Here is a 26,345-nt window from a genome sequence, read left to right as displayed (position 1 = left end):
CATACACATGGAGAGGTGCAACAACTTAAAATATGTGCTCGTGGTTGTTTGTGCCTTCTCAAGATGGGTAGAAGCCTATCCCCCAAGGGACAATACTGCCTTGTCCACAGCGAAAGCCCTTGTGAAAGAGTTCTTCCCCAGGTTCGGAATGCCTAGAATGGTCTGGTCGGACAACGGAAGTGAATTTGTGGGTTGTGTGATGAAAAGAGTGTGTGAAGGGCTAGGCATTAGGCAGAAGTTCCACGCTGCAAATCACCCCCAATCAGCTGGATTAGTGGAATGTTACAATGGCACGCTTAAACTTAAATTGGCCAAAATCCAAGCGAGCACGGGTCTTAAATGGCCCGACGCTCTACCCTTAGCACTCCTATCCACCAGAATGACTGTGCATTCGCGAATGAAACTCAGCCCCTATGAAATAATCTTTGGTCGGCCAGCCAACATATGGGGAGTGCCTAGGCCCACGAAGTTTAGTGAATGAATGAATGAATGAAATGTCATTTGTCATGCGCAACTATGCCCAATGGGCGTCAAGGCGCCTAAACCAAATAAAAGCTGTTAGCAGACAGAAACAAAGCCTACTGGTATGCCTTAATGAAGAGCCAAGTTTTCAGTGACTTCCTGAAGAGGTCGAGGGAAGGAAGTAGTTTAATTTCAAGGGGAAGGGAATTCCACATCAGAGGTGCCAGTATGGTTTTGCAGCTAGATTTCATACACATGGAGAGGTGCAACAACTTAAAATATGTGCTCGTGGTTGTTTGTGCCTTCTCAAGATGGGTAGAAGCCTATCCCCCAAGGGACAATACTGCCTTGTCCACAGCGAAAGCCCTTGTGAAAGAGTTCTTCCCCAGGTTCGGAATGCCTAGAATGGTCTGGTCGGACAACGGAAGTGAATTTGTGGGTTGTGTGATGAAAAGAGTGTGTGAAGGGCTAGGCATTAGGCAGAAGTTCCACGCTGCAAATCACCCCCAATCAGCTGGATTAGTGGAATGTTACAATGGCACGCTTAAACTTAAATTGGCCAAAATCCAAGCGAGCACGGGTCTTAAATGGCCCGACGCTCTACCCTTAGCACTCCTATCCACCAGAATGACTGTGCATTCGCGAATGAAACTCAGCCCCTATGAAATAATCTTTGGTCGGCCAGCCAACATATGGGGAGTGCCTAGGCCCACGAAGTTTAGTGAATGAATGAATGAATGAAATGTCATTTGTCATGCGCAACTATGCCCAATGGGCGTCAAGGCGCCTAAACCAAATAAAAGCTGTTAGCAGACAGAAACAAAGCCTACTGGTATGCCTTAATGAAGAGCCAAGTTTTCAGTGACTTCCTGAAGAGGTCGAGGGAAGGAAGTAGTTTAATTTCAAGGGGAAGGGAATTCCACATCAGAGGTGCCAGTATGGAAAAAGCTTTACTCCCCCATCTAGCCTTCTTGGCTCTGGGAATCACCAGTTGATTAAGATCGCTGGATCGTAAACATCTTCTCGGAACATATCTGGTGAGTAGTGAACCGAGGGCATCAGCCGAGCCTGCAATTAGAGCCTTATAAGTAAGGCAAAGAAGTTTAAAGGTGATCCTGGAGGGGATGGGGAGCCAGTGGAGGCTCTTCCTCGCAAGGGTCATAGATGCCAACCAAGGCAAAGCGAGAGCAAACCTCGCTGCGGCGTTCTGTATGACCTGCAAACGCTGAAGCAAGCCCTTGTTGGCCCCGGCATATACTGAATTACAGTAGTCAAGCCTTGAGCCGACAAGGGCAATCACCACCTGTTTCCGTGCCTGTGGGGACAAATAGTGCACGATCTTTTTCAGGGTCTTAATGACACCCCAACAGGTGGCCACCGTTCTATTAACCTGCAACTCCATGGAGAGCTGGGTGTCAAAGATGAGCTCTCCATCTGCTCTCTCATCTCCATAGTGAGCTGCAACACCCCATTTTGCTTGACTATTTGTATGAATTGACGGCTAAATTGCGTGTTTTATATCAACAGGTCCACAACACCTTGCCTCCGGTCTCTGAGACACCAGGTCACTCCATTGACCCCGGTTCCTGGGTGTTGGTCCGCAATTTCCAGAGGACAAGAAACGACCAGCCCAGATGGACCGGGCCTCACCTCGTCCTCCTGTCCACAAGGTCGACTGTTAAAGTGGAGGGGAAGGCCAATTGGGTCCACGGGATCCATTGTAAGAAGATACCCTTCCCTCTGCCACATGACCAAGGGGTCCGAAAAGGAGGCACTGACTCAGAGCGCACAACTGATGAACGTGTAAAAGAAGCTAAACGTGATTGTAAGAGTGGGAACATTTTTCAAGAAACTACGCCGCCATCAGAACAATTGAACTCTGTGGAACCTGAGCTACTATTTCTGGACCAGACAGCACCCGGGAAAAGACGCTACAATTTGCGACCAAGAAAAACAGACTAAAAGTAAAAGTGATTTATTTTATGATCCGAGAGAAAAACCTGTGGACTAATAAAATACGTTTTTTTCCCCAAATCCTATTTTTGAAAGTGCAGATTCTCCCATCTAGGTAACTTGCTTATTTTTTGTTTTTCTTGAACCGCCATCTGGGTTCCGCTGCTAGGGTCGCGGTTGATTAAAGACTTTTGGGTGCAGCTGACGACAATAGGTCGCTGGTTCCAGTTGGTCCAAGGGAGTAACCCTAGACTGACGGAAGCATCCTTTAGCAGAAACAACCTACCGCCGCGGGCAGCACCTTAGAGAGGATGGAGTTTCCTGATGTGGAGAGAACTGCCAAACCAATGAACTTTAAGCGGAGACTTTTGAAAACAATGAGAAAGAAATTTTTTATAATAATGTGTATTTTTATGCTATTTAGCGTAATGGTCTTTTTGATAAGCTATGTTTTATTCTCTTTTCATGTGACATTTGCTCCCACTACATCGCCCATACCTCCTCCTACTGTTTCCTCTCATTCTTTTCCTCCCTTTGCCTGACCACGAATCAAATAGGAGATTAGAGTTCATTAAACCCAGTACCTCACCTTCCCGGCTAAGATCACGGAGAAAGTGGTTAGTGTAACCCTCTATAGCTACCTGGAGCAGCACAAATTGCTGGATGATGTGCAATTCGGCTTTCGTCCTGCCCATGGCACAGAGTCGGCCCTGGTGGCCGTGTTGGACGAACTTCGGTCGCGTGCAGACAGGAATCAGGCAGCGGTTCTTATCCTGCTTGACCTGTCTGCCGCATTCGACACGGTCAACCATGGAACTCTGATGAGCAGGCTGGAGGAGGTGGGAGTGAAGGGCTGCGCCCTGCAATGGGTGAATTCCTTTCTCTCGGGTCGAACTCAGGCGGTGTCCCCTCCTCCATATCGGTCCGAACAGATTACCATCTCTCATGGTGTACCTCAGGGCTCGGCTATCAGCCCAATACTCTTCAATATTTATATGAAACCCTTGATCGCGGTTGTCAAAGAGCATGGTATTAACATCACTAACTATGCCGACGTCACGCAGCTCATTTTTTCTCTGGAGGGTGAACATTCTGTATCTATTGAGGAGTTTCATTGCTGCCTGCGTGACACGGCTCAATGGTTGAAAGATAATTCACTACAATTTAATGCCGGTAAGACGGCGGTCCTCTTCTGTCCTGTGGACAGGATTCCTTCAGCGCTGCCGAGCAATTTCTGGCCTAGTGATATGTCAACTGTAGTGAGACCAGTGGAGAAGGTTCGTAACTTAGGCATTATGTTTAATAATAAACTGACTATGGAGGCCCAAGTAACCAAAACGGTGGGAAGTTGCGTGGCGATCATTAGGTCTCTACGCAAAATTCTCCCCTTACTACCTCCTCAAGCACGGGCACTAGTGGTACAGAGTTCAGTCTTGAGTAGACTGGACTACTGTAATGCCCTTCTGCTTGAATCCCCCAAGGTCCTGATGGACAGACTTTTGAGAGTTCAGTCTGTCGCAGCTAAGCTTGCTCTGGGCTGGCCGAAGCGTTCCTCATCCTCTAGAGCCCTTGCAGAGCTTCACTGGCTGCCGGTAGGACAGAGAGTAAAGTTCAAGTCCCTTTGTCTCGTGTTTAAAGCTCTGCATGGGATGGGCCCGGTTGTGTTTCAGAGGAAATTTATGTGGTACGTCCCAGCTAGAGACCTCCGTTCTGCTTCAGCCAGATTGGTTAAGGTGGCCAGCTTTAGGAAAGTCAGAACTGGTGGCAGAACTTTTACGGTTGCTGCGGCCAGACTTTGGAACGGTCTTCCCCTGGAACTAAGACAGATCAGCCAACTCTTACCATTTAGAAGGAGGTTAAAAACCTGGCTCTTTCCCAGAGTGTAACTGCTGCCGTTTGTACCAACTGCCCGTGCCTTCCTGTCTTTTTTTTTCCCTTGTTACATACCTCCGAGCTTCTCAGCGCCAGGATGCCATCAGGTGATAGAGCGCTTAATAAATGAAATAAATAAATAAATAAAACATGTAATGACTGTAGCACCAAAATAGTAAATGTAGCACACAACCAGTAACTACTGGTAAAGGGTAAATACCTCCTACGCAACCCTAACCACTGTAGGAAAATCACGCAGGGAACTAGGACCTTATGATCAGGACCTATAGGAACATAAACAATCACCTAAGCAAGTCACATTTAGCAAAGGTAATAAAACATAAACAATCCTCTAAGAAGGTCACTTTTAGCAAAGGGGAAGAAACATAGAACAATCACCTAAGCAAGTCACATTTAGCAAAGGTAATAAAATATAAACAATCCTCTAAGCAGGTCACTTTTCGCAAAGGGGAAGAAACATAAAATAATCACCTAAGCAAGTCACATTTAGCAAAGGTAATAAAACATAAACAATCCTCTAAGAAGGTCACTTTTAGCAAAGGGGAAGAAACATAAAATAATCACCTAAGCAAGTCACATTTAGCAAAGGTAATAAAACATAAACAATCCTCTAAGCAGGTCACTTTTCGCAAAGGGGAAGAAACATAAAATAATCACCTAAGCAAGTCACATTTAGCAAAGGTAATAAAACATAAACAATCCTCTAAGCAGGTCACTTTTAGCAAAGGGGAAGAAACATAAAACACCTTGCACATGAGGCATTAAAAGCATATTCAGAGGTGCAGGTAGAACATTTGCGCAGGAATCACATAAGCAAGTAAACCATAAATGCGCAGGGTGCACATAGCACAACACTAGAACTGTCCCCCAGGCCAACTGGCCTCGCAAGGGCTGAAATGCCCTTAGTCCAAATTGTCAGGGCGGCTGCGCAGGCAGCAAAGAACACAGACCTAAACGTGGCAACTGTCCACTAAGTGCTGGACAGTTGTAAAGCAATGATGGGCCAACGTTGGAGCCTCGTGGGCTCAAGAACAATGGTGGGGCGAAATACAGCGTGGGAGCCACGGGGCTCTAACCAACTGATGGTGTCCCCTCAAGAGCCTCTCAGGGCTCACAAAACAAATAGACTGGCACTTAAGAGCCTCTCTGGTCTCTCGAACAATGAATTGGCCCTCGAGCCTCTCTGGGCTCGTGAAGCAAAATGGTATCCTGAGCCTCTCGCAGGGCTCTAGCACAAATAATGTGGGCTGTGAGCCTCTCTGGGCTCGTAGCAAAGAACTGGCACTCGAGCCTCTCTGGGCTCGTAAAGCAAAATGGCACCCGGAGCCTCCGTGGCTCTGACCAACAATGTGGGCAAGGTGGGAGCGGTGGGGTCCCTCACAGGGGACCCGTGGACACTGGGGGCGCCTTGAGCCTCTCTGGGCTCTCAGTGAATCAGAAAATGCCTCCTAGAACCTTGCTAGGCCCTCGGCAAGAATGCGGCCGGTGGTGGAGCCTTGCAGGGCTCACAACAAACGATGCCCCTGAGCCTCTCCCTTTGCCCGGTTACACTCACCGGCCTCTGACGTCGCGCTGGGTCCCTGCGGCGTCTCTCTCTCTCAGTCAGCGCGGGGCTCCTCTTCACCACCGGAGCCCCGTCTGCACTCCCAGCCGCTTTCCTTCCGCGTCGGGGCTCTCCAGGGATCCGACGCGGCCGGACCCTTCTAGCTCTACGGCTACGGGGCGGGACTTCCGGTTTGGGCAACAATACTTCCGGGTCGTCGCAGGCAGCGCGGCGGCCCGGAGAGGGGGAAACAGCACGTCACGGCGGGCACCAGGTGCGGGATAATAAACCGGGGTGGGGACCCGGCAGAGCTGCAGATAAATAGAGGGTGAATATGCGGCGTGGGCAGCCGCGCCGAAATCGGCAATTGAACACTCGGGTCAAACGCTGGGTGGGCACCGGCAAAAGCAACCACAAGCAGGGTGGGCACCTGCACAGCAAGCAAAGCGCTCCCAGCGCTAGCAGAGAAAGTAAAGCGCTCCCCGCGCTAAAGAGAGCACAAAGTCCAGCAAAGTTCTTTAAAGCAGGCAGGGGGGCAAGGCTGGGCCCAGAGCCAGCTCACTGGGTCTCCAGGCAAGGAGACAATCCACGTGGCGGTCCTCCTGGCCCCAGGTACAGCAGCAGCACCCTCTGGCAGGATCCTGGAACAGAACCAATTGTAAGGGGACACAGCCCCTTCTTATACTCTAAAATCCTTTGTTTGTAGGTGCAGGGTGGGGGAGAAACCAGTCGCAGCTGGTTTTGGAGCACCCATGATGGCTCAACCACCCCTTTCATTCACTAGGAAGGCTAGGGTCGTTAGACGTACCACAGGGGGCGGAGCCAGCATTGTGTGGGGAAAGCCCAGCCCCATTGAGGAACCAGGTGCACCCCTCCCTCACATCACTCAGGCTGATCTCTCCACTCACTCCTGGGCAGACCCATCCAGACTTCCTGGAGCCAGGCTTGCCAGCCAGCTCCAGCACCCTCACTGCACACACACATCAATGTCTAGAAGTGGCACTTCCCCACTAGACACATACACGCCGCACATACCATTGCGCAGCGTTCATTCTCACGAATTCGCACATACCAAACTCGAGCCTGCACTCCCCACACATCAGGAACTAACATGGTCACACACATTCCCAATGCAATCCTATGGGAGGGCAGGCCAGCCTCACTACACGCACGCACTTTACTCTGGGACACAGGGAAAAAGTGCGCAGAGACCCAAAATCACTACCACAGATCACATACTAAAAGCAAAAAAGATTAGGGGTGAACTTGCCAGAAGGGCCAAGTCCAACATGTGTCATCAGCGTAAGCCCTTAGCCCCCAGTGACTCCGCCAGAACCACCAGCGGAGTCACATAGATGTTAAACAAAAGGGGGCTAAGTGATGACCCTTGCGGCACGCCAGTAGTCACAGGCAAGACCCCAGAGGCACACGGTGGGAGCCAGACTTGCTGCTGTGGGCCCTCCAAAAAGGAACTGATCTATAGTAAGGCACTGCCAGAGATGCCAATGGCGGAAAGCCGATTGAGAAGCAGGGCATGCGGGACAGTATCGAATGCCGCCGAGAGATCAAGCATAACCAATGCTGCTCTCCCGCCGGCATCCAAACATGCCCTAATAGCCTCAGTGACCTCCAGCAGCACTGATTCAGTGCTATGGGCAGCACGGAAACCCGACTGAGGCGGATGCAGCCTATTTTCGTCCTCCACAAAGTTGGTAAGTTGGAAAGTAACAGCCTTTTCGCAGACTTTCGCTAGACTAGGAAGCAACGAGATGGGAGGGTAATTTGCTGGTAGTGAGGGGTCCAGAGAAGGTTTCTTTATTAAGGGGAGAATCAAGGCATATTTCCATGCCATCGGTACACAAGCCGTGCAAAGTGATTTATTGATCATAAAGTTCACTTCAATGTTAAGGGTATCAGCCAGTTCCGATAAGTGCCTAGCAGCACAAGGATCCTTCGGAGAGCCTGACTTGAAGGCCTTCACTAACTTATGTGAGCTGGCCAGATCAATCGGCCTGAATTCCAAGAAGGTAGAGAGTGGCTCGGCCATCCTCACCGGTGAAGAGAGCACCACATCGGGATTCCCCGGAAAGGCGGAAAGTGAATCTTGGATACTGGTTATTTTGTCTTAAAAAACAGACGCTAAGGAGTTACACGACGTATCAGAAACCGGGGAAGTAGCCGCCTGTGCGCTAGGTGCCAAAAATCTTTGAACAATAGAGAAAATCTCTTTTGAATTATTCTTGGCTCGATCAATACGCCTAGCGAAGTACTGGCCTTTGGCCTCCCCAATGGCAGTATAGTACAGTCTTTGTTTAGCTCTGAGATGATTTCTATCGACTAGGCAATCGCCCCCAGCCCACCAAGCTCTCTCAGCTATCTTGCAATCGTGTTTCAGAGTAGCCAGTTTGGGGGAAAACCAAGGCTTAGAGGGGGACTCTCTACTAAATTTAGACTTACAGGGGCCAGACGAAGACAACAGTGCGCAGGTAATCCAATTGTCAAACTGGACTATGTTATTTTCCAGGTCACCTGTGAGGGTGGGGCGGGAGGCTGCCAACGAGGCACCCAACGCCGTTGAGTCCAATCTCCCAAAGGCAGGGGGGCGATGGCAGTGAGCCAGAGGAAAAAGATTAGTTATGGCCCAAGAAAAGAAGATAGGAAAATGGTCGGACCATGCAACCGGCCTCGGTCTCTTCACCGATAGAGGGAAGTTAGCCCTAATGATGTCAAGGGTGTGACCTCCAAGATGAGTGGGAAACAGGACTCTTTGGGAGAGATTGGCCAAATGGAAAGCATCCAAAAGGATTGAGGAGTCAGGTGCCTCAGGGTGATCGAGGTGGATATTCACATCACCAAGAAACACATATTTGGAGAAGCGCAGAGCACGCTCAGCCAGAGCGTCCCCACAGGACTTGAGAAAGTCCTTAGCTGGTCCAGGTGGTCGATAGACCAGGGAACCCCCAAGTGTAAAATGGGCGGAGAATTGTATACTAAATATGATGCCCGTTGCTGACGTCATTCTTCCCATTGCCTTCTGTCTGCATGACTTCGGCCTGTCTGGATTTGGTGCCCACCAGGACAGCCTGGTTGCAGTCAGCAGGGATGGTGCCAGTCTCATGATCTATCTTAATGACTGCCGCAGAGATACCGTAAGTCGATTGTTGAAGAGCGGATCAGTACTCTTTCATGACGTGGAAAGCATGTGCCTTGGAGGTGCACCTCTTGTTTGTTTGCAGAAACCACTGCCTTCTTTACTGTACTCATGAACCTCGTGAATTTGCTGCTGACTTGGTATGTAAGTTGATAAGGCAATGTTAAAGGACAAAGGATGCAAGGTTTAGCTTTAGTGTCTGTGATTAATATGGGAGAACCTGTGCCTGTTTTTTTTTGCTTTTTTGTTTACTCTGTTGGTCGCCAAAATCAACAATATTATATTACCGATACTTCAGGTATGTTAACCAGCAGTTCGGCGTCCGGGACACAGGCATGTTTATCTGGGGTGATAAGGGCTTGGCACCCATTAAAGTGCTGCAATTGTCGAAACGCAGCTTTTTTCAGGAGCCACATTCAGATGTTGGGTGGTGTGAGGTTAGCTTCTCTGCTCGTCTTGATATTGGACACATGAGGCATGACACTGCCTCACTTGAGAGACTTTGCAAGTACACACACTTGGCGAACTGCATTTACCAGGATGCCTAGGGGCAAACCTGCTGGGTGGTGAAGCAGAGTGATCCCACATTTGTTTACTGCCTCCGTCCCACCTGTTATTAGATATCAGTATCACTGTCCCCTGATGGTGACAACTCGATAACCTAGGGTAAAATGGTGTCTTAACAGAGCAATCCCTCCTCTGAAACAGACAACTGCATGCATGGCCATGTTTATCTTCATTTTAAAGCCAGTAGGCTTACTTTATTGATTCTAATCAGACACCGTCACTCATTTATTCTGCCTCTAATAAGACATCTTCATATGCAATCAGACACAGTCAAATCAAAATCAAACTTTATTTCACCTTAAAAATACATAAAAGTGCATACCATTTAATTTCTTCAGTCTTTAAAATAGTTGAGTAGCCACGCAATTTCTAAAACAATAAAAAATATATATAAACCCAAATTTATTAACAATTAATTCTGATTCAAATATACAAAGGTTCTATAAAACCTTCTTAAAAATCCTTTACAGTATGACGCACCCATATATCATTGACATTTGAAATAAATTCCGATATACACCCTTTTACATAAAAGGAGAGTGTGCTATATTGATGGGTTAGCTGGTGAGCCAAAGACAGCCATAAAAAGTAATCTGTACATTTATCCATGGGCTACAACTTAACTGGGTCTCACTAACCTACCATTGTAGTGGCAGCCCTACTAGTCTTTACAGCAGCCTGTAACAAGCATTACAAATGCAATAGGTCTCGCCTTTTATTAAGTTAAAGCCATTTGCTTAGCTATACAATACCATTAGCAAAGCAAATGGCTTTAACTTAATCAAAGGCAAGTCCTATTGCATTTTCAATGCTTGTTACTTTAGTGTGTCCTTTGTGTTTAGACCTGATGTGATCGCAGGATGCCCTCTACCCGCTCCTCATGTTTTCCTCCTGTGCCACTCCAAGATCCTACACTGCTCATGCTTGCTTTCTCCATACCCTGCTCTCCTCATCCCCTTCCCTGCTTCACTTTGCTCCTCTCCTCTGCACAAGCTGTTAGCGGCTTGTGTGTGTTTTTGGTTAGTTGCTCAGAGGCAGCTGCCTAAGTTATGGTTCTTGCAAGTGCAGAGTATATTGCGCTGTCTGTGACTTTCTTCTTGAAAGTGCAGTGAGTGTAATGGAAAGAAATTAATTGCAATAATTCTGAGTGCTTGTTTCGGTTTCCCTTTAGTAGCACATGTATGGATGTTTTTCCTTTGGTAAAGTTGTTGGCATTTTTAAACACCTCTGTATCCTTAACAGAGCAAACTCAAGGAGATGATGGACGGAGCGCTGAAACTTTTCAGACACTCACCCACAGTCACAGATCTGGGCTGAATCCATCATTGTTCTTTAGCCTACTCTGCCACCCCAGTTCAGACCCAGCCATATGCAAATCAGTCTTGACCCTGTGCCTCATGGGAACAGCCCAGACCGAACTGCCAAGCCAGGTCCACCCTGGACCGGAAACAAGCTTCCGAGGACAGGTTTTGGGCTAACAGCCCTCCTTTGCCAGGCTATCTTGAATCCAGTGGCAAAGTGAGCAAGGGACCCACGTCTAGGCATACCCTGCCAACTGATGGATTCAACCCAGATCTGTGACTGGGGGTGAGTGTCTGAAGAGTCCATCATCTCTTTGGTATCGCTTTGTTCGCCCTAAGTTGGCAGGGTATGCCCAGACGTAGGTCCCTTACTCACTTTGCCACTGGATTCAAGCTAGCCTGGCTGATGGAAGGCATTTGCTCTTTTTAGGGTTAGCTGCGAGGTTCTTACGGGTCTGATTAGGCATCATTTTCCTTGGAGCTCTGAAAGGAAATTCCTCTACTATCTAATAGTCATTCTCCAAGTGTGCCTTTATTTCTAAACATGAGGTCCTCAAAGCAAGCAGTGTTAGGCAGTTTGATAATAAAACTGGACCTTGAACACAACAGCCCAAAATCCTTTCTGTTGAGGATAAAAAGCCTCCAGAATTGAAAGCTACAGGTACGGGTAGATATATTATGAATTTTATCAGAGCTTTGCTTTTCACTATCCATGGATGCATATTTGTAATTTTAGTGAAATTATTCAGTACATGAACAGTACAGTAGATGTAAAGTTGTGCATCTGCAGCCATCTGTTGCTAACGAAGTGACTTTCAGGGTCCAAGGAAAATATTGATTTGTATCATTAGTTCTGAGCTTGTCTTTAATGATACATGTTTTATAGGGTGGCCAGGGTTAGCTAGAGGCAAATGTTCTCTTTTTAATTTTTATTTTGTTGCCACATGATTGAAATAATAACAACATTCTAACCATCACACCAGCCTGCCAAGGACAGACATATTATCTTTGCTTGTTTTGCTTTTGTGTCTTGGGACCAGCAGGCTTTCCTCGTAGTTCTAAATAAAGGGTGGAATACATGTATAATCAGTGGTCTGACAAATTGCTTAGTTTTTCCAAAGTTGACTTTCCTAAATAGAAATGAGCATTACTTGGAGCTTCGATAATGTTGTAAGTGAGTCACAATGTAACAAAGTACTCCATAATGGACAGAGCAGAACATAAATAGCCACAAAGTGTTTCTTTTAAGGGATTGATTAGCACCTTCCTCGTTGTCTTTACTTCAAGGACTGGCTTAGATGGCCTATAGGATAGTCCAAATGTCTCTTTGTTTGGAACCCATTCTTGCTCTAGGTTTACCACTTTTCAGAGTTACCGGTCAGCAGCTTTGTTTTTATATTTGATATTTTTGATGTTGGTAAGCTTGTGTTTAATTTCTTACATTTGTTGGAGTGATTGCAATCTCTTCAAAATGTTAATGTTGTCTACCAAATCAGATTTAAACTCACCTTGTTTTCTAGGGAGAGCGAGGTCATGAACAAACATAGATAAGTCAAACAAAACTTTACAGGCCTTTTACTCTAGGCAAATTATTTAGTTCTCACTTAACCTGGTAAAGTCTATGAAACCACAACAATCATGAATACAGGGCGCTAGCTATCGAGTCTTGCTACAATTGGCTCACTTTACCACAATCCAGATAGAAATTACCCCCAAAGCAGATATAGCATACGTACATTCCTTATTGGAGAAAGCAAGGCCATCATCTGAATGAAAGGTATGAACTGCTTTCATTTCCACAAGGCACTGCAAGTATTTTATGACTGCTCCAACAAGGGCAGTCTTGTGCTGCCACACCCATAGAAATCAAGAGCAAGAATCAAGCCCAATATATAGTTATTCTACTTGAATGCTGGTAGTGGGCCAAAATGGATTAGGATATGACACACAAGGCATATTTATTTATTTATAAAGCACAGACTAATACCTAAAAGCGTCTAGATGCTGGAAATTTGATATTGTGATGGGAGTAGGTGCTGGACTTACTACAGGAGAGTAATTTTTGGGCATTCGTAACTAGTCATGGCCACCACTATCATTGCTGTGGCACTGTAGTACTGATAATAGAATGTGCAGAAGCTACACCTTCGTAAGCTGCTCTGAATTTATCGAAGCTATCTTTTATTATTAGGTGTGTGCTTACTAACACTCCTGGTATGGTTTACATGGGCACTGTATCTTTGATAAACGTATATGTATACCTGGAAAGGAAACAATCAGGGGGCTTTCGCCTTTTAATGTTGCCTCTGTTACCATTAATGTGTTTTGCGATCCAGTTACATTAGCAAGTGTGCAGGTTTGATACATTCTTTGCACTAAAGTGAGCTGCATTATTCCATTTAGCACGGATTCTGCCACTTTTGTGACATTTGGCCTCTAAGGAGAGAACACCCAGTTTCGTAGTCCACTCATTAAAATATGGTTTAGTGAGAAAGTTATGAATCTTGAAACAACACTTTTCTCTGCTTAGTTGCCAGCATGTGATAGAGGTGGGCTTGGATCCTCAGGCGAAAACAAACTGAGCCTTTTGTCCGTCACCCACACCTAAACATTAGCCCCAAGTACTAAAGACATAGCACTAACCTGTGATGTAAAATGAGAGAGCTAAAGACATAGCCACCTACTTGCTAATTTGTTAGTCTGAAATTAGAAAACATGGGATCAATCTTGGCTTCCCCGCTTGACCAAATTGTATTACCCTAGGCAAGTTTAATTTCACTTTCACTCCTTTTACTTCATTATCACATATATGAGAGCAACTTGAAATTCATGAGTTCAGGATGAACACCGTACAAAACATCTTTGTTTGATTTAAGAAGTGATATTTTTTTCCATGTATAATAATAACCCAGGTCACATAGATGGTGCACAAGACAACTGTCTATACTCTTAATTTGCTAATGGTATTGTTGTCAGGGTGGCGAAGGCATGAAGTTTGTTCTAAGATCATATTTGAGAACTATCACTTTTAATAAATGCAGTGATACGATCTGATGCATTTAAGTGAAGGCCCGGGCTATCGAGCAAGAACAGAACTCAAGGAAGTCAGTCCTTATGTCAAGTTGCCTCATTTGACAGACATCTATGGACAATAGACCCTCGTCTGGCAATGCAATGAATATTTGGTACCCGCTACCAGTTCATATCGGACCCGCTCCCTCCCTGAAAGTGATGAAATTAGAGTTCAAGAGGGGCTCTAAACGAAGTTCTTCATTTCATTTTTTTCTAAGGCTGACCCCTTGCTTTTAATAATTAGGCATTTGTCAAGCGCCTAACTACCCTCAGGCATCCCAGCGCTAGGCTGGGCTATTTTCATCTTTTCCTCCCTTCTGCATTTTCTCACTCCTTTCTTTTCTGCCCTCTGATTATGTTCTCACCCCAATATACACTTTGCAAGAGGTATGTTGTAAGCATGCTCCGAGTTTAGAGTTTCCAAAGTGCAGTGTCAGAAAGTGACCACTTTATTAAATGCAGAGAGCAGCACATTATGCATTACTTTCCTTGCCTTATTCTTACGCCAGCCGAATTAAATGCAGTCACAAAAAGACTGCGTTTCCCAGAACCGGTTGGAACGCTTGATTACAGAAGGCTAAATCGGGTGCCTTATCATGTCTCTCTGGATCTCATTTAAGCCTCCCATGCTTGCAGCCAGCCCTACTCGCTGATGGTGCCCATTGGAAACAACATTTAAAAAAATCAATCGAGTAAAGAGCTTCAGTCACTGGAAACATCAGAGTTGAATCAGTAGCAAAATCGACTCTTAACATTTCATGAGCATCGGTGACAGGAGCTAAGCAAAGAAGCAAAAAAAATGCAACAGTTGTGGCATTATAACTCCAACTCACAGTTGCACTGAGATGTTAAAATGCAGACTTTCTGACACTAAAAAGACATCGGACACACAGTCCACCAAGGGCCTGACGGAGGTACCTGCCCGAGAGGCAGGTGTATAACCAGAGGAGTTGAAAAGGGAGTCAGAACTTGATATTGTGGACTGATTGCAAAATATCCCTTAGATCTCTGGTGGGAACGCCTTGAGAACGGGAGTGATTTTAGGATGCTTTTGTCTCGAAGCTCATTTTGTCAGACACCTGGGCCCTCACCTGGTTCACCCCCTTGAGGCAGGCAGTCTCCAGATGTTGATTTTTATGAGGCTTTGCTGCTCTCAGGTGAATGGTCAAGTGGTAACACTCACTCAGCAAGCGACCATGTGAGGCCGCAGGAAGAGGATTCTTTGAAAAACTTTATTCCACCTAGTGCAGAGAGAAGCAGACCCAGAAAGAAACATGCACCTGCCTGTGCACCTCTTCTGTGTGTCCTTCATAAGCACCTACCTGTGCACCTCATCTGCTTTTACCTCATAAGCACCTGCCTGTGCACCTCTTCTGTTTGTACTTCATAAGCACCTGCCTGTGCACCTCATCTGTTTGTACCTCATAAGCACCTGCCTGTGCACCTCTTCTGTACCTCACAAGAACCTACCTGTGCATCTCATCTGTTTGTACCTCATACGCACCTACCTGTGCTTTGCCTCTGTACTTCACAGGAACCTACCTGTGCTCCTCCGCTCTTTATACATCATAAGCATCTACCTGTGCACCGCCTCAGCTTTTTACCTCAGGTGCACCTCCTAGGTTTTACCTCATAAGCACCTACCTGTGCACCTCCTCTGTTTGTACCTCATACGTATCTACCTGTGCACCTCCTCTCTTTATACCTCATAAGCATCTACCTGTGCACCTCCTCTATTTGTACCTCAAAAGCATCTACCTGTGCACCTTCACTGTACCTCACAAGAACCTGCCTGTGCACCTCCTGTATTTGTACCTCTTAAACACTTGACCCTGCTCTTCTTCTGTTTGTACCTCATAAGCACCCCCTGTGTACACCTCCTCTGCTTGTACCTCTCAGGTACCTATGCACCTAGTTTGTCATCCCTGCACTGCTAACCACGGGCACTTGACTTTCAGGCCATTACCTGTCTTCTGCTATTTGCATGCAGAACGACGCTCCACTGCTTTGGAAAAAAATGTACAATGAGTTACCTTTGTTTTGTACTTCCGGAAGATTTAGTTTTGTTATATACTTGTTATGTACTTCCTGAAGAGTTACCATTGTTATACACTTCCTGAAACTGAAGAAACAGCAGCACATCCTGATCCATCTTCTTCCACAATCTGTTCTTGTTTAAATAAAATCTTGATCATGTGCCTCTACCTAAACTTGGGCCTGTAGCAAGTGGGTGCTCCTTGAGTGCATTTTCTTCACTGAGTTACTTTGTGAACACTGACAAATCACCTCCCTTTTCTGAAGTCAATAAGATGTGTCGTGCTAAACAGAACTTCTAGTTAAATATCTGTGTATGGGGGAATATCCCTTACTAAGTTTCAAAGATGGTAAATACAAAATGTCTTTTACTACCATTTAAACATTGTATATTCACATTCCAATACATTTGCATGTAGTAATTATACATCTCTTTACACCCAACAGAAAACAAGCCTTGAATACTTGAAATGAATATGGATAAGGAAGACAATACTGTAAATCTGCAAGAACAATGAAAAACTGGGCTCCAGTATTCAGAAAAACATCAGCACAGTCATAGATAGACGAACCTTAACCTTAACTGGCAGATCTTTGAAGAAGCAGTTAAGGGCTATTCAGTGATTGAATGTGCAAGTCTGAGCTGTGTGCCTCCACGTCACAAGACCAAGAAAAGAACTCTAGAAGATTTAGGAAACACCACTGATAAACTCCGATTGTATAAAAAAGTATCCAGTACAAGCTTTGATCATGGGATTGGTATGATGTGCTTACAGTAGTGCTTTGCTTCGTAAAATGACTACTACTATTCAGTCTTTTATGTATATTGTAAACCATTTCTGGCAAAACCACAGGAAGCAGAAAAAAGAACAACGGAGCGGAGCCGGACAACTGAAGTTTAAATGGAAGTCTAGTTCTGCTAAATAAAATGAAAACTTCTGTCCCAATTTGCACAAACCAGAAGGAAGATTAATCTTTACCCCTAGCTGTACAAAACCAATAGCCATTCTAAAGGCACTATCACCCACAAAGAAGTATTACACACAATATGAGTGTGAGAGGTATTTGTTGCCCTTTGCACTATATTGTTAAATCGGAAACCAAATGTTCAAAATAGCACACACATTTAGGGAGTGTGAGAATAACACAATTGCTTTAACAGACATGTTGACCCTTCAGGGAACACAGTTATGTGATGTAGAAAAATATATACCCAATCCAGAGACACTAACCAAGAATAAAGAATCAGACACATGCATCGAGAGCTTTAGTTTGCCATCAATAGTAAAGCGCCCTCAGCAAACGTACACAGGAGAAAAACAATTCAATTGCACTGAATGTATGAAGAGCTGTAGTCAGTTATCTGACCTCGAAAGACATCAACGGACACACACAGGGGAAAAACCATACCATTGCAATGAATGTATGAAGAGCTTTAGTCAGTTAGCAAACTTCTTAGTACATCAACGAACCTACACAGGGGAAAAACCCTACCATTGCAATGAGTGTGCAAAGAGCTTTAGTCACTTATCAAACCTCCAAAGACATCAACAAACACACACAGGGGAAAAACCATACCATTGTAATGAATGCATGAAGAGCTTTAGTCAGTTATCACACCTCCAAGGGCATCAGCGAGCACACACAGGTGAAAAGCCATACCACTGCAATGAATGTATGAAGAGCTTCAGTCAGTCATCACATCTCCAAAGACATCTTCGAACACACACTGGCGAAACACCATACCACTGCAATAAATGTGGGTGTGGTTTTAGACATTCCTTAACATTAAGGACTCGTCAGCAAACACACACAGGGGAAAAGCCTTCTGGGTGCAGTGAGTGTGTTAAGAGCATCAGTCGGTTATCATGTTTTCAAACAGATCAGCGACACACAGGGGTAAAACCATTCAAGTGCAGTGAATGTGGGAAGAGCTTTTGTCAATCGTCAGTCCTACTCAGACATCAGCGAACACACACAGGGGAAAAACCATACTACTGCAGTGAATGCGGGAAGAGCTTTTGTCAATCGTCAGTCCTACTCAGACATCTGAGAACACACACAGGGGAAAAACCATACCTTTGTAATGAGTGTGGGAAGAGCTTTAGTCAATTATCAGACCTACAGTGCCATCAGTTAACACACACGGGGGAAAAACCATACCATTGCATTGAATGTGGGAAGAGCTTCAGTCAGTCATCAGTCCTACACAGACATCAGCGAACTCACACAGGGGAAAAATCCATTCAAGTGCAATGAATGTGTGAAGAGCTTTAGTCAATTATCAATTATGTAAAGTCATCAGCGAACACACACGGAAAAAACCTTACTATTGTATTGAGTGTAGAAGTACTTTCAGTGAATCCTCAAACCTAAGGAAGCATCAGAGAACTCCCACGGTAAAAGCCATACAAGTGTACTGAATGTATGAAAGTCTTTAGTCAATTATCAGTTCTGCACAGCCATAAGCAAAAACACACCTTCATTGAACAATTGAAATAATCCTAGAGATGGTGAAAATTTGGCAAGAATGTAAGGGCCATTATAGTGACCCAACTGTGGATACACACAGGAACAAACAAGTGCAGTTATTGAGAGAGGAACGCATTTCAGAAAATTGTAACATTACAATTAAGTGGGACATTCCATTACCAGATAATAAAAAGTAGATGATCGAAGACCCGACTTGCAGGAAAGAAGAAACACATATATATTTTTAGAATTATGAAAGTGTCTATTCTTCTCTTCATGTAGGGAAAACCATGAAATACTAGGAAACATAGTGGAAGACTAGCAGAAGGTGGACTAAAAAATAAAATATAGTTGCTTTTCAGTGAGTGAAACAGTGCTCTCAACAAGGGCATGAAAAAACATGCAAGCATATCTGATCATACTTCTGGTAAAAGCAACACTATGAACAATGCTTGGACTAACAAGGATCTTTTCAGCTAGATTTCGGGATTAGTGATAAAACCTGTAAATTCATAAACCCAAAACACATGCACTCCCATGGAACGCTTAACCAAAAAGACACACGTAGTTCCTCATAGCGAGCAGTGAAAGTATCCAAGTCATCCAATCAGACGGATGGTAAAGAGGATCTATTCCAGGGGAGTGACAAGAACAAGACGAGCCAACACAAGCTGACACACAACATGCAAATTAGGCATGCTACTAACAACATCTGTCAAAAATATCCTAGGATAAAATCTAAATATGAACATAGTTGTTGATCTCTACAATAAATAATACAAACAACCACTTATTGAATGCCATTCACTCATTTGTCTCTTTATTAAAAAGTGTTGTTACTACCAAATGTAATGTTACTTATTTTACCAAACATAGCTCAGTATGTCTGACACAGCGTTTCTGCCATCTATTGCTGGTTTTATGTCAGCTTGTATTTCTCTAAAACTTACCTCGGAGAAGCAGAAGGTGGGAATAATACTATTATTCTCTAAATTCTAAAATAAGAAATCACTTTTGGGGGTAAGCAGCCACTTCAGCGACTTTCACATAATACATAAAGCACTCATGTTATCTATTAAAATGTATGATCACTATAAAAGATATGTGAAAACATTAATTCCCTGTAGACTGTGTGCTGTTTTATAATGTCATCACTGGCAGACGTTCATAGACATGTGACATTTTTAAGAAAGAGTTTTGTTGCAATAGTAGAGGTAGAAGGTGCTAGACAGATGCTGATAACATCACATGTAACAAATCCAAATTGAATAGGATGTAGGTGTCACTAGTATACGAATTACACAACCTGATCAAGAGGGAAAATGTCTGCAATTAGCCATTCAGGAAGCAGAGGCAGGAGCAATCAAGAGCAAACCCAATAATGCCTGCTTAGACAAGGCATATATTCGAAACAGCATGTTCGATAGTTTATACCGTACTGGAGAGCATACTGTGCAGATGTATTTTAACATCACTTTTTATTTTATTTTTAATTACATTTCACACATTTATATTAGGCATATTCACAGTTTGCTTATAATTATTTGATGCAGTTAATATCAAGGCTTTAGTTCTTGATTAGATATTAGTTTTTTTGCATAACATCAATAACAATATCCTAGTGTGTTTTTCTTACCGTATTCTCGTATAAGGTGGTTGCCTTCACATAGAACCAAAAGCAAAATCAAGGTTTATTTGGATCTCACGCAGGTAGAACAATACGCCCTTAAAGTCATGAAGCTGCACACTGTAAGGTGGTCAGGCCGAGCACAGGGCATCTCTTCAGAAGAGTGAGGGCTCATTAAGGAAAGTCACAGAGCTGCAGCTGTGTGTTAGTCAGGCCGAGCACAGGGCAACTCTTCAGAAGAGTGAGGGCTCATTAAGGAAAGTCACAGAGCTGCAGCTGTGTGTTAGTCAGGCCGAGCACAGGGCATCTCTTCAGAAGAGTGAGGGCTCATTAAGGAAAGTCACAGAGCTGCAGCTGTGTGTTAGTCAGGCCGAGCACAGGGCATCTCTTCAGAAGAGTGAGGGCTCATTAAGGAAAGTCACAGAGCTGCAGCTGTGTGTTAGTCAGGCCGAGCACAAAGCAAACAAAAGCATTTACCGCTTTTGCAGAGTTGTGTAGAGGGCAGATGGATAATGCACTCCAATCTTAAAATGATTGTTTAGCATAGGAAATGAAAAACAATACTTTGTTCCCATTAAAATATGATACAAATAGAATCAATTCTGATGCTATAAAATGTACAGAGCAATTATGGATTTTACTTGCTAATAAGAAATGTATGTTTTTTGTTCACCAGCTCTTGTCAAGGAAGGGAACCCTGTCTAAAAATGAACATGATCGAATAGCATTAGTAGAGTAAGACTGTGTCATTTGATAATGTATTGAAGAAAACAAATTGGCCCCACGAATAGGGATCGGAAAATGAATCGATTTGCTTTTTTGAATGGGTAAACCAAAAAACCCTTTTTATTTTTGTGCCCCGGTTATCTTGAAAATAGCTGCTAGCTGATCTGTTTATAAAGCTGGTGTGATATGCAGATACAGAATTACTATGCTAGATTTATGTGCGGTAGCCTGGAACAAGGTGACTTTTAGAACTTGCAAATTAAACTGTTACATGCTGTTGAACACGGGGATGAGCACAGCACATGTATGGAGCCTGACGTCTGTCCATCTTGGCATGTTTGGTGTTGAAGTGTTTGTGAAACAATTACAGTCAAGAGTGTCAGCATGTGACTAAAGAAAGACATCTTCCTGGTCACATGGCTACCTTTCCTGGATAACACAGCTGGGGTTCACTGAGAATTGCCTTGTTCCCTCCTGGCTGAGTGCACTAGTTATGTTCAACTAATTTAAATGATTGATTGAGAAGACATCTGTCCCTAGTGTTCAGTGCTGATGTACAGAATAAAGAGGTGCACACAGTCACAGTCACTGTGGTGCCAAGTTGTTGCGGTGCAGAGGAAACATAACAGGGGGAAACATCATTTACCCTGCAGTCTTTACAGCAACCAGCCATTACAGCGAGGTTGATACTCCTCATGCGATGTTACCATGCGTTACTTTAGCACGCAAGTCATTACAGCGACTTGCCGTAGGGGATGCATTGTTGAACTGGTGTTGGGTTTTTAAGTCCAACACCTTCCCTACTGTTGCGTAGACTGGAGTTGGAATAGTAATTTATACTATTCAAAAGTCCAGCCCCGCCTATTGCAAGTCACTGTAACGACTTGTGTGATAAAGTAACGCATGGTAGTGCTGGTAATGTCGCACACGGGGGTACTGACTGCGTGGTAAAGACATGCGGGGTAAATGCATGCTGGATTCCATCATACAACCATAACAGGAAAAAAAGAGTAGCAATTTGTAAGCAGTTGTGGACTGACCTACATTTGTCAATGTATTTGTACCCTTAAAATAAAAATGACATTTATTTTACAAAGCTTGTGTGAGAGCCTACAAATATGTAATAATGTTACTCTTAACATCAGATGAGCCAGACGTTCTGTAGTATTTGGCCGAAAGTATGAACAGACTGAAACTAGAGAGGAATAGTCTAAGTTTGAGAGTTTTAGGCCAAAAAGTGACTTTGTTAGCTTACTAATTTCCGTCACCCATAGTTTGGAAAATGCTGCTGGTACATAGTTCTGCAGGTTTCAGTTAACTAGGGGTGTGAAAAACGATGGAATTATTTTAGTCAGTCTGTGTATCTTTGAATGTTTAATCAAATATGTAATGATTTTTAGATTTGGGATTACATTACACTGTTGATGCAGCAGTTCCTTGGTTCCTACCAGTATTAATGAGTTGATTGATTGATGTTAAAATGCATATTTATTAATGATGTATTCTTCTGTATTATTGATGTATCGATTTCATGGGATATACTTTAATTCCAAATGTTGAGTGATTCATTCACTCACATTCTGTAAGCTCAGTGTGATTTGTTATTTATGAAGAGAGAATGCGTGAAATGTATGTCCAGGGTCTTCCTCATGGAGGAGGTGTGAGTGGCCTGAAGTAATACTATTGGTCACTCAAAACTTCAATTGGAAGCTGCAGACACAGCCAGAGTATTTCAACCTGCTGATCGCCACTTACTCGTCCTCTCTGAGAGAAATAAAGGTACTGGTCCTGGTTCCCTTTCTCCCAATTCCAGATGGATCGCTAGCTGAGCGAGTTCAGCACACATTTGAAAATCAAGATTTCATGGTGTAAAGAATAAAGGCAAGATAATCATATAGGCATTTAAAATGAGAGCGGGGAGGGTTATGCCAAGTTCTGGTGGCACCTCCAATAAAGTACCTCAAACGGGAGTGCAAACATGAATACACTAATAGCCGCTCCTTTGTGAAAGAGGCCAGCAACTCCTTGACTCTCTCTCTGTCAAATCCACCCTATTCTAAACGCTCCGCAGCAGCACCTGCAGAAGACTGATAGGGGAACGAACAGCAGACACTATCACAGGAACCAAACCTATTTGACACGCTCTCCAGCAGCACCTGCACAAGGTTGGTGTGTGAACAGCAGACACTATCACAAACCCACCCTATTCTACACACTCTCCAGCAGCACCTTTAGAATACTGCTGGGTGAACAGTAGACAATATGACAAACCCAGGTTTATTCTACATCCTCCCCCAGCAGCAACTGTAGAAGTCTGATGGGTGCGTATAAGGCACTAATAAACCTACCTCTTTCACACACTCACTACCAGCACCTGTAGATGGCTGATGGGTGAACACCAAACACTCTCTCACAAACCCAACCTATTCTACACCCCCTCTAGCATCACCTGTAGAAGAGTAGTAGGCAGCAAATACGACAGAACTAGGACTGCTGATAGAGCCCAATCCCGTGCCACCAGTGGCTTTTTCTATAGATCCACCAGGGCTAGTTTGGTCCCATGCGTGAGCAGAAACTTTACCAGTTCCTGTCCTGAAGTGCAGGCGACGGACAACCCTTGTTCTTGAAGGACAGGACCACTGAGGGCTTATAACTAGAGGTGACTAGACCCCCACAAAGTAATTTATTGATAGTCTACATTTCACTAGTACATGTCTTCAAGGTGGAACAGCAACCTTCCCTAGATTGATACAGCTATAACTGACTCGAAGAAACCATCCAAACATCACACAACCTGGTTCCCTCTGGTTCTTCCTATAGGTCATTACCTGGTTGTCCTTTAGAGGGATCAGCAATCATGTTTCCAATATGGTAGATCTTCCAGCAGAAATATTTGTGACGTTTATCTGAACAGTCTAAGCTTACTTCAAGTGATAGGCTTGGACGAGGTATGACTAGGAAGACCAGATGAGTCCCTATCCCTGGGAGAGACCTTTTCTAGTTCTGGGTCTTTATTTAACATATTAGTGTATAATGGGAGCCAATTGGACCAACACACCAGATAATGATATATAAAAGCAAAGTGCACGAATGGAAAAGAGATGTCTCAGTGACATGGAACCATGAGGGCTCCCTACATATGACAGTAATTTTACACAACAAAAAAGAGTTATTATGTTCATACAGAATTAATATTTGCATATAAGTAGAACAGGTTGAATCAGGAATATCACAAAATAAACTCCTGGCAAGTTGTGCCAAGATTTGACTGAATAAGAATCTATAGCTCTTACTAAGCAAAAGTGTACAACCTAACAGTCTGCTTGCATGGCTTTCATTGTTTGTGTTTAATGTATTGTCAAAAAACGAACCCAAGTGTTGTCAGGGTAGGAGATGACAGGAAAGAAAAATTGACTGGGAAGATATGACTGAGAGGAGTCCAGAGAGAAAAAGTAGCATCTATGTGGCAGCATGGTATGGAAGTACCAGGACGTGATGCACAGAGCCCTGAAAGATGAACGCGTGAGAGAAAGAAACCCTCCGATCAAGCTACCCAACTTCTTCACCTCCAAGGTCATAGACTGAAGGTTTGGCAAAAGCAAAGGAACCTTTGGGGGTAAATGTCTGACACTTTCCATTTCCCCTTCCATGCGATCAGTTAGATGAAATATTAACTGGAGGGAACCCCAGCCCTATTTGCTGTTTCCTTCCCTGCCTATGTGAGTTGTGGGCATAAGACCTGCAGACCCTTTTTCTTCTACCCTCATATGAAAGCACCATATGGAATCGCAATGGGTGTTGATAGTCTACATGTAGCGAGCCCTCACCGAAATAGACCCCTGGCCATACTATATACCAATGAATTGGTAAACCCATATGCCAATACTTAGAGGAGGGGTTGGGACTCTAATGAGGACAGAAAGAAGTCCTTTACGAAGCATGGTACCTTTGTTATCAATCTACAGAAGCAACTGTAGGACCCAAGAATAACATATATGCTACTCTTCATCTATGGCATGACAAGGAGCATAATCACATAAACAAATGTCCAGAGTATGAAAAATACTGAGGACCAGTTGGAATATCAAATAAGCCACGTTAGAGACAGGGTTAGAACACGCACTCCAGCTGTTCTGCCTCCCTTCTATCTATTCCCGCAGATCACTGAACCTCAAGAGAGGAAAGAGAGCGAGGATACGAGGGAAGAACATTTGTTGGACATATCCCCCATGCTGGCTGATGGGAATGGGGCACAACTGGAGTTGCTTCTCAAAGTGGACAGCACCTGCGGATCCGCCAACAGCTGGTGGACAAAGAGATAACGTGCAAGCGAGCAATGTGCTTGGCTGACACTACAATGGCCAGTCTGGAAGTTGATTCTACTACTGAGGATGGGTATCGAGGTGTAGGAACCAGAAAGAGTGAAGTCCGATGATCACTCTTAAAAACGTAAGATAAACCTAAGGGTGACTGTCTAGAGGGCTTCACTCTACTCAAGTAATGCTGATGACATGGGTCTGTCCCCTTCAGCTTTGTACCCTGTAATGAACTGCCCAGCATCCAGGAAAATAGGCTCCCCTCAGCATCAGTACTTTTTGGTTTCAGTGGATTATAGCACCAGGTATCAAGAGGCGGAGCCTAACTGCAGAGGTGAGAGTTAGAACTTTCGTTCAATAGACTGTAATTTCTGACCAGGGAACCAATTTCACACGGTCTCATATGACAGATGTGATAGCAAGCTGGTGTGACATATAATTTATTTAATGCATAGCATCCACAATCTAAGGGGTTAGTGGAGTGGTTTAACAGGACCCTTAAAAGCATAAGGTGAGCTTTTTCAGAGAACTTCAGGGGCAAGTGGGATCTTCTAGCCATGTCTCTTATTCGATAACTAGCAGAATCCAGATAAAGGCTTGGATTTCAATCACTTTGGACTTCTGTGTGGACAATGATTGCGTGGACCATTCAGCTTGATCTGTGAAGGGTGGAAGGAACTATCAATTCCTCTACAAAATTAATGTGGTTAAGCTTTTTTTGTGGCTGGTACTGATACCAACTTTGCCCCCAAGAAGCACAATGTTCTTATAGGTTGGTACCATTGCAGCAGCTGCTTAAGATATTCTGGGCCAGTGTCCTTCAGAGCCTTGTACACTGTGCACAGGGCCTTAAAACGCACCCTTTTCCTCACAGGCAGACAGTGGAGTTTTTTTTATTTCATTAGACACTGGCATACATTTGGGAGTATTAGTAAGCAATCTAGCGGCAGCATTTTGCACCAGTTGCAGCCTATGCATGGAACGTTTTTGCAAGTTTAAGTAGAGCTCATTACAGTAATCTAACCTAGACATGATAAGTGCCGTGACAACTGTCCACCTACTGTCTGCCAGCAGGAAGTATAGAATTTTCTTAATCATTCTCAGAGTGTAAAAAGTGATTGAGGCCACAGCATTTATATGATCACTAAAATTCAGCTTATCATCAATAATTACTCCCAGATTCTTTACCTTCCTAGTAGGTGTGGGGAGGGTGCCCAAAGTGTCTGGC

At 44.2% G+C, this 26,345-nt stretch overlaps 1 protein-coding gene across 1 annotated transcript in view; it reads left to right on the top strand.

Moving 5' to 3' along the window:
• LOC144762817 (uncharacterized) overlaps positions 1 to 19,288 on the top strand; it is a 61,913-nt gene extending 42,625 nt beyond the window's left edge. Inside the window, exon 2 of the mRNA XM_078648122.1 lies at positions 16,424 to 19,288. Coding sequence (XP_078504248.1) covers positions 17,081 to 18,235 — 1,155 coding nt within the window. The 5' untranslated portion in view covers positions 16,424 to 17,080 and the 3' untranslated portion in view covers positions 18,236 to 19,288. The remainder of the gene's footprint in view (positions 1 to 16,423) is intronic.
• Positions 19,289 to 26,345: the final 7,057 nt, after the last annotated feature.

Source organism: Lissotriton helveticus, chromosome 1_1, assembly GCF_964261635.1.
Source record: "Lissotriton helveticus chromosome 1_1, aLisHel1.1, whole genome shotgun sequence".
Lineage (NCBI taxonomy): Eukaryota > Metazoa > Chordata > Amphibia > Caudata > Salamandridae > Lissotriton > Lissotriton helveticus.
The sequence above is the reverse complement of the archived record's forward strand: the minus strand, read 5'-3'. Positions and strand labels throughout refer to the sequence as shown.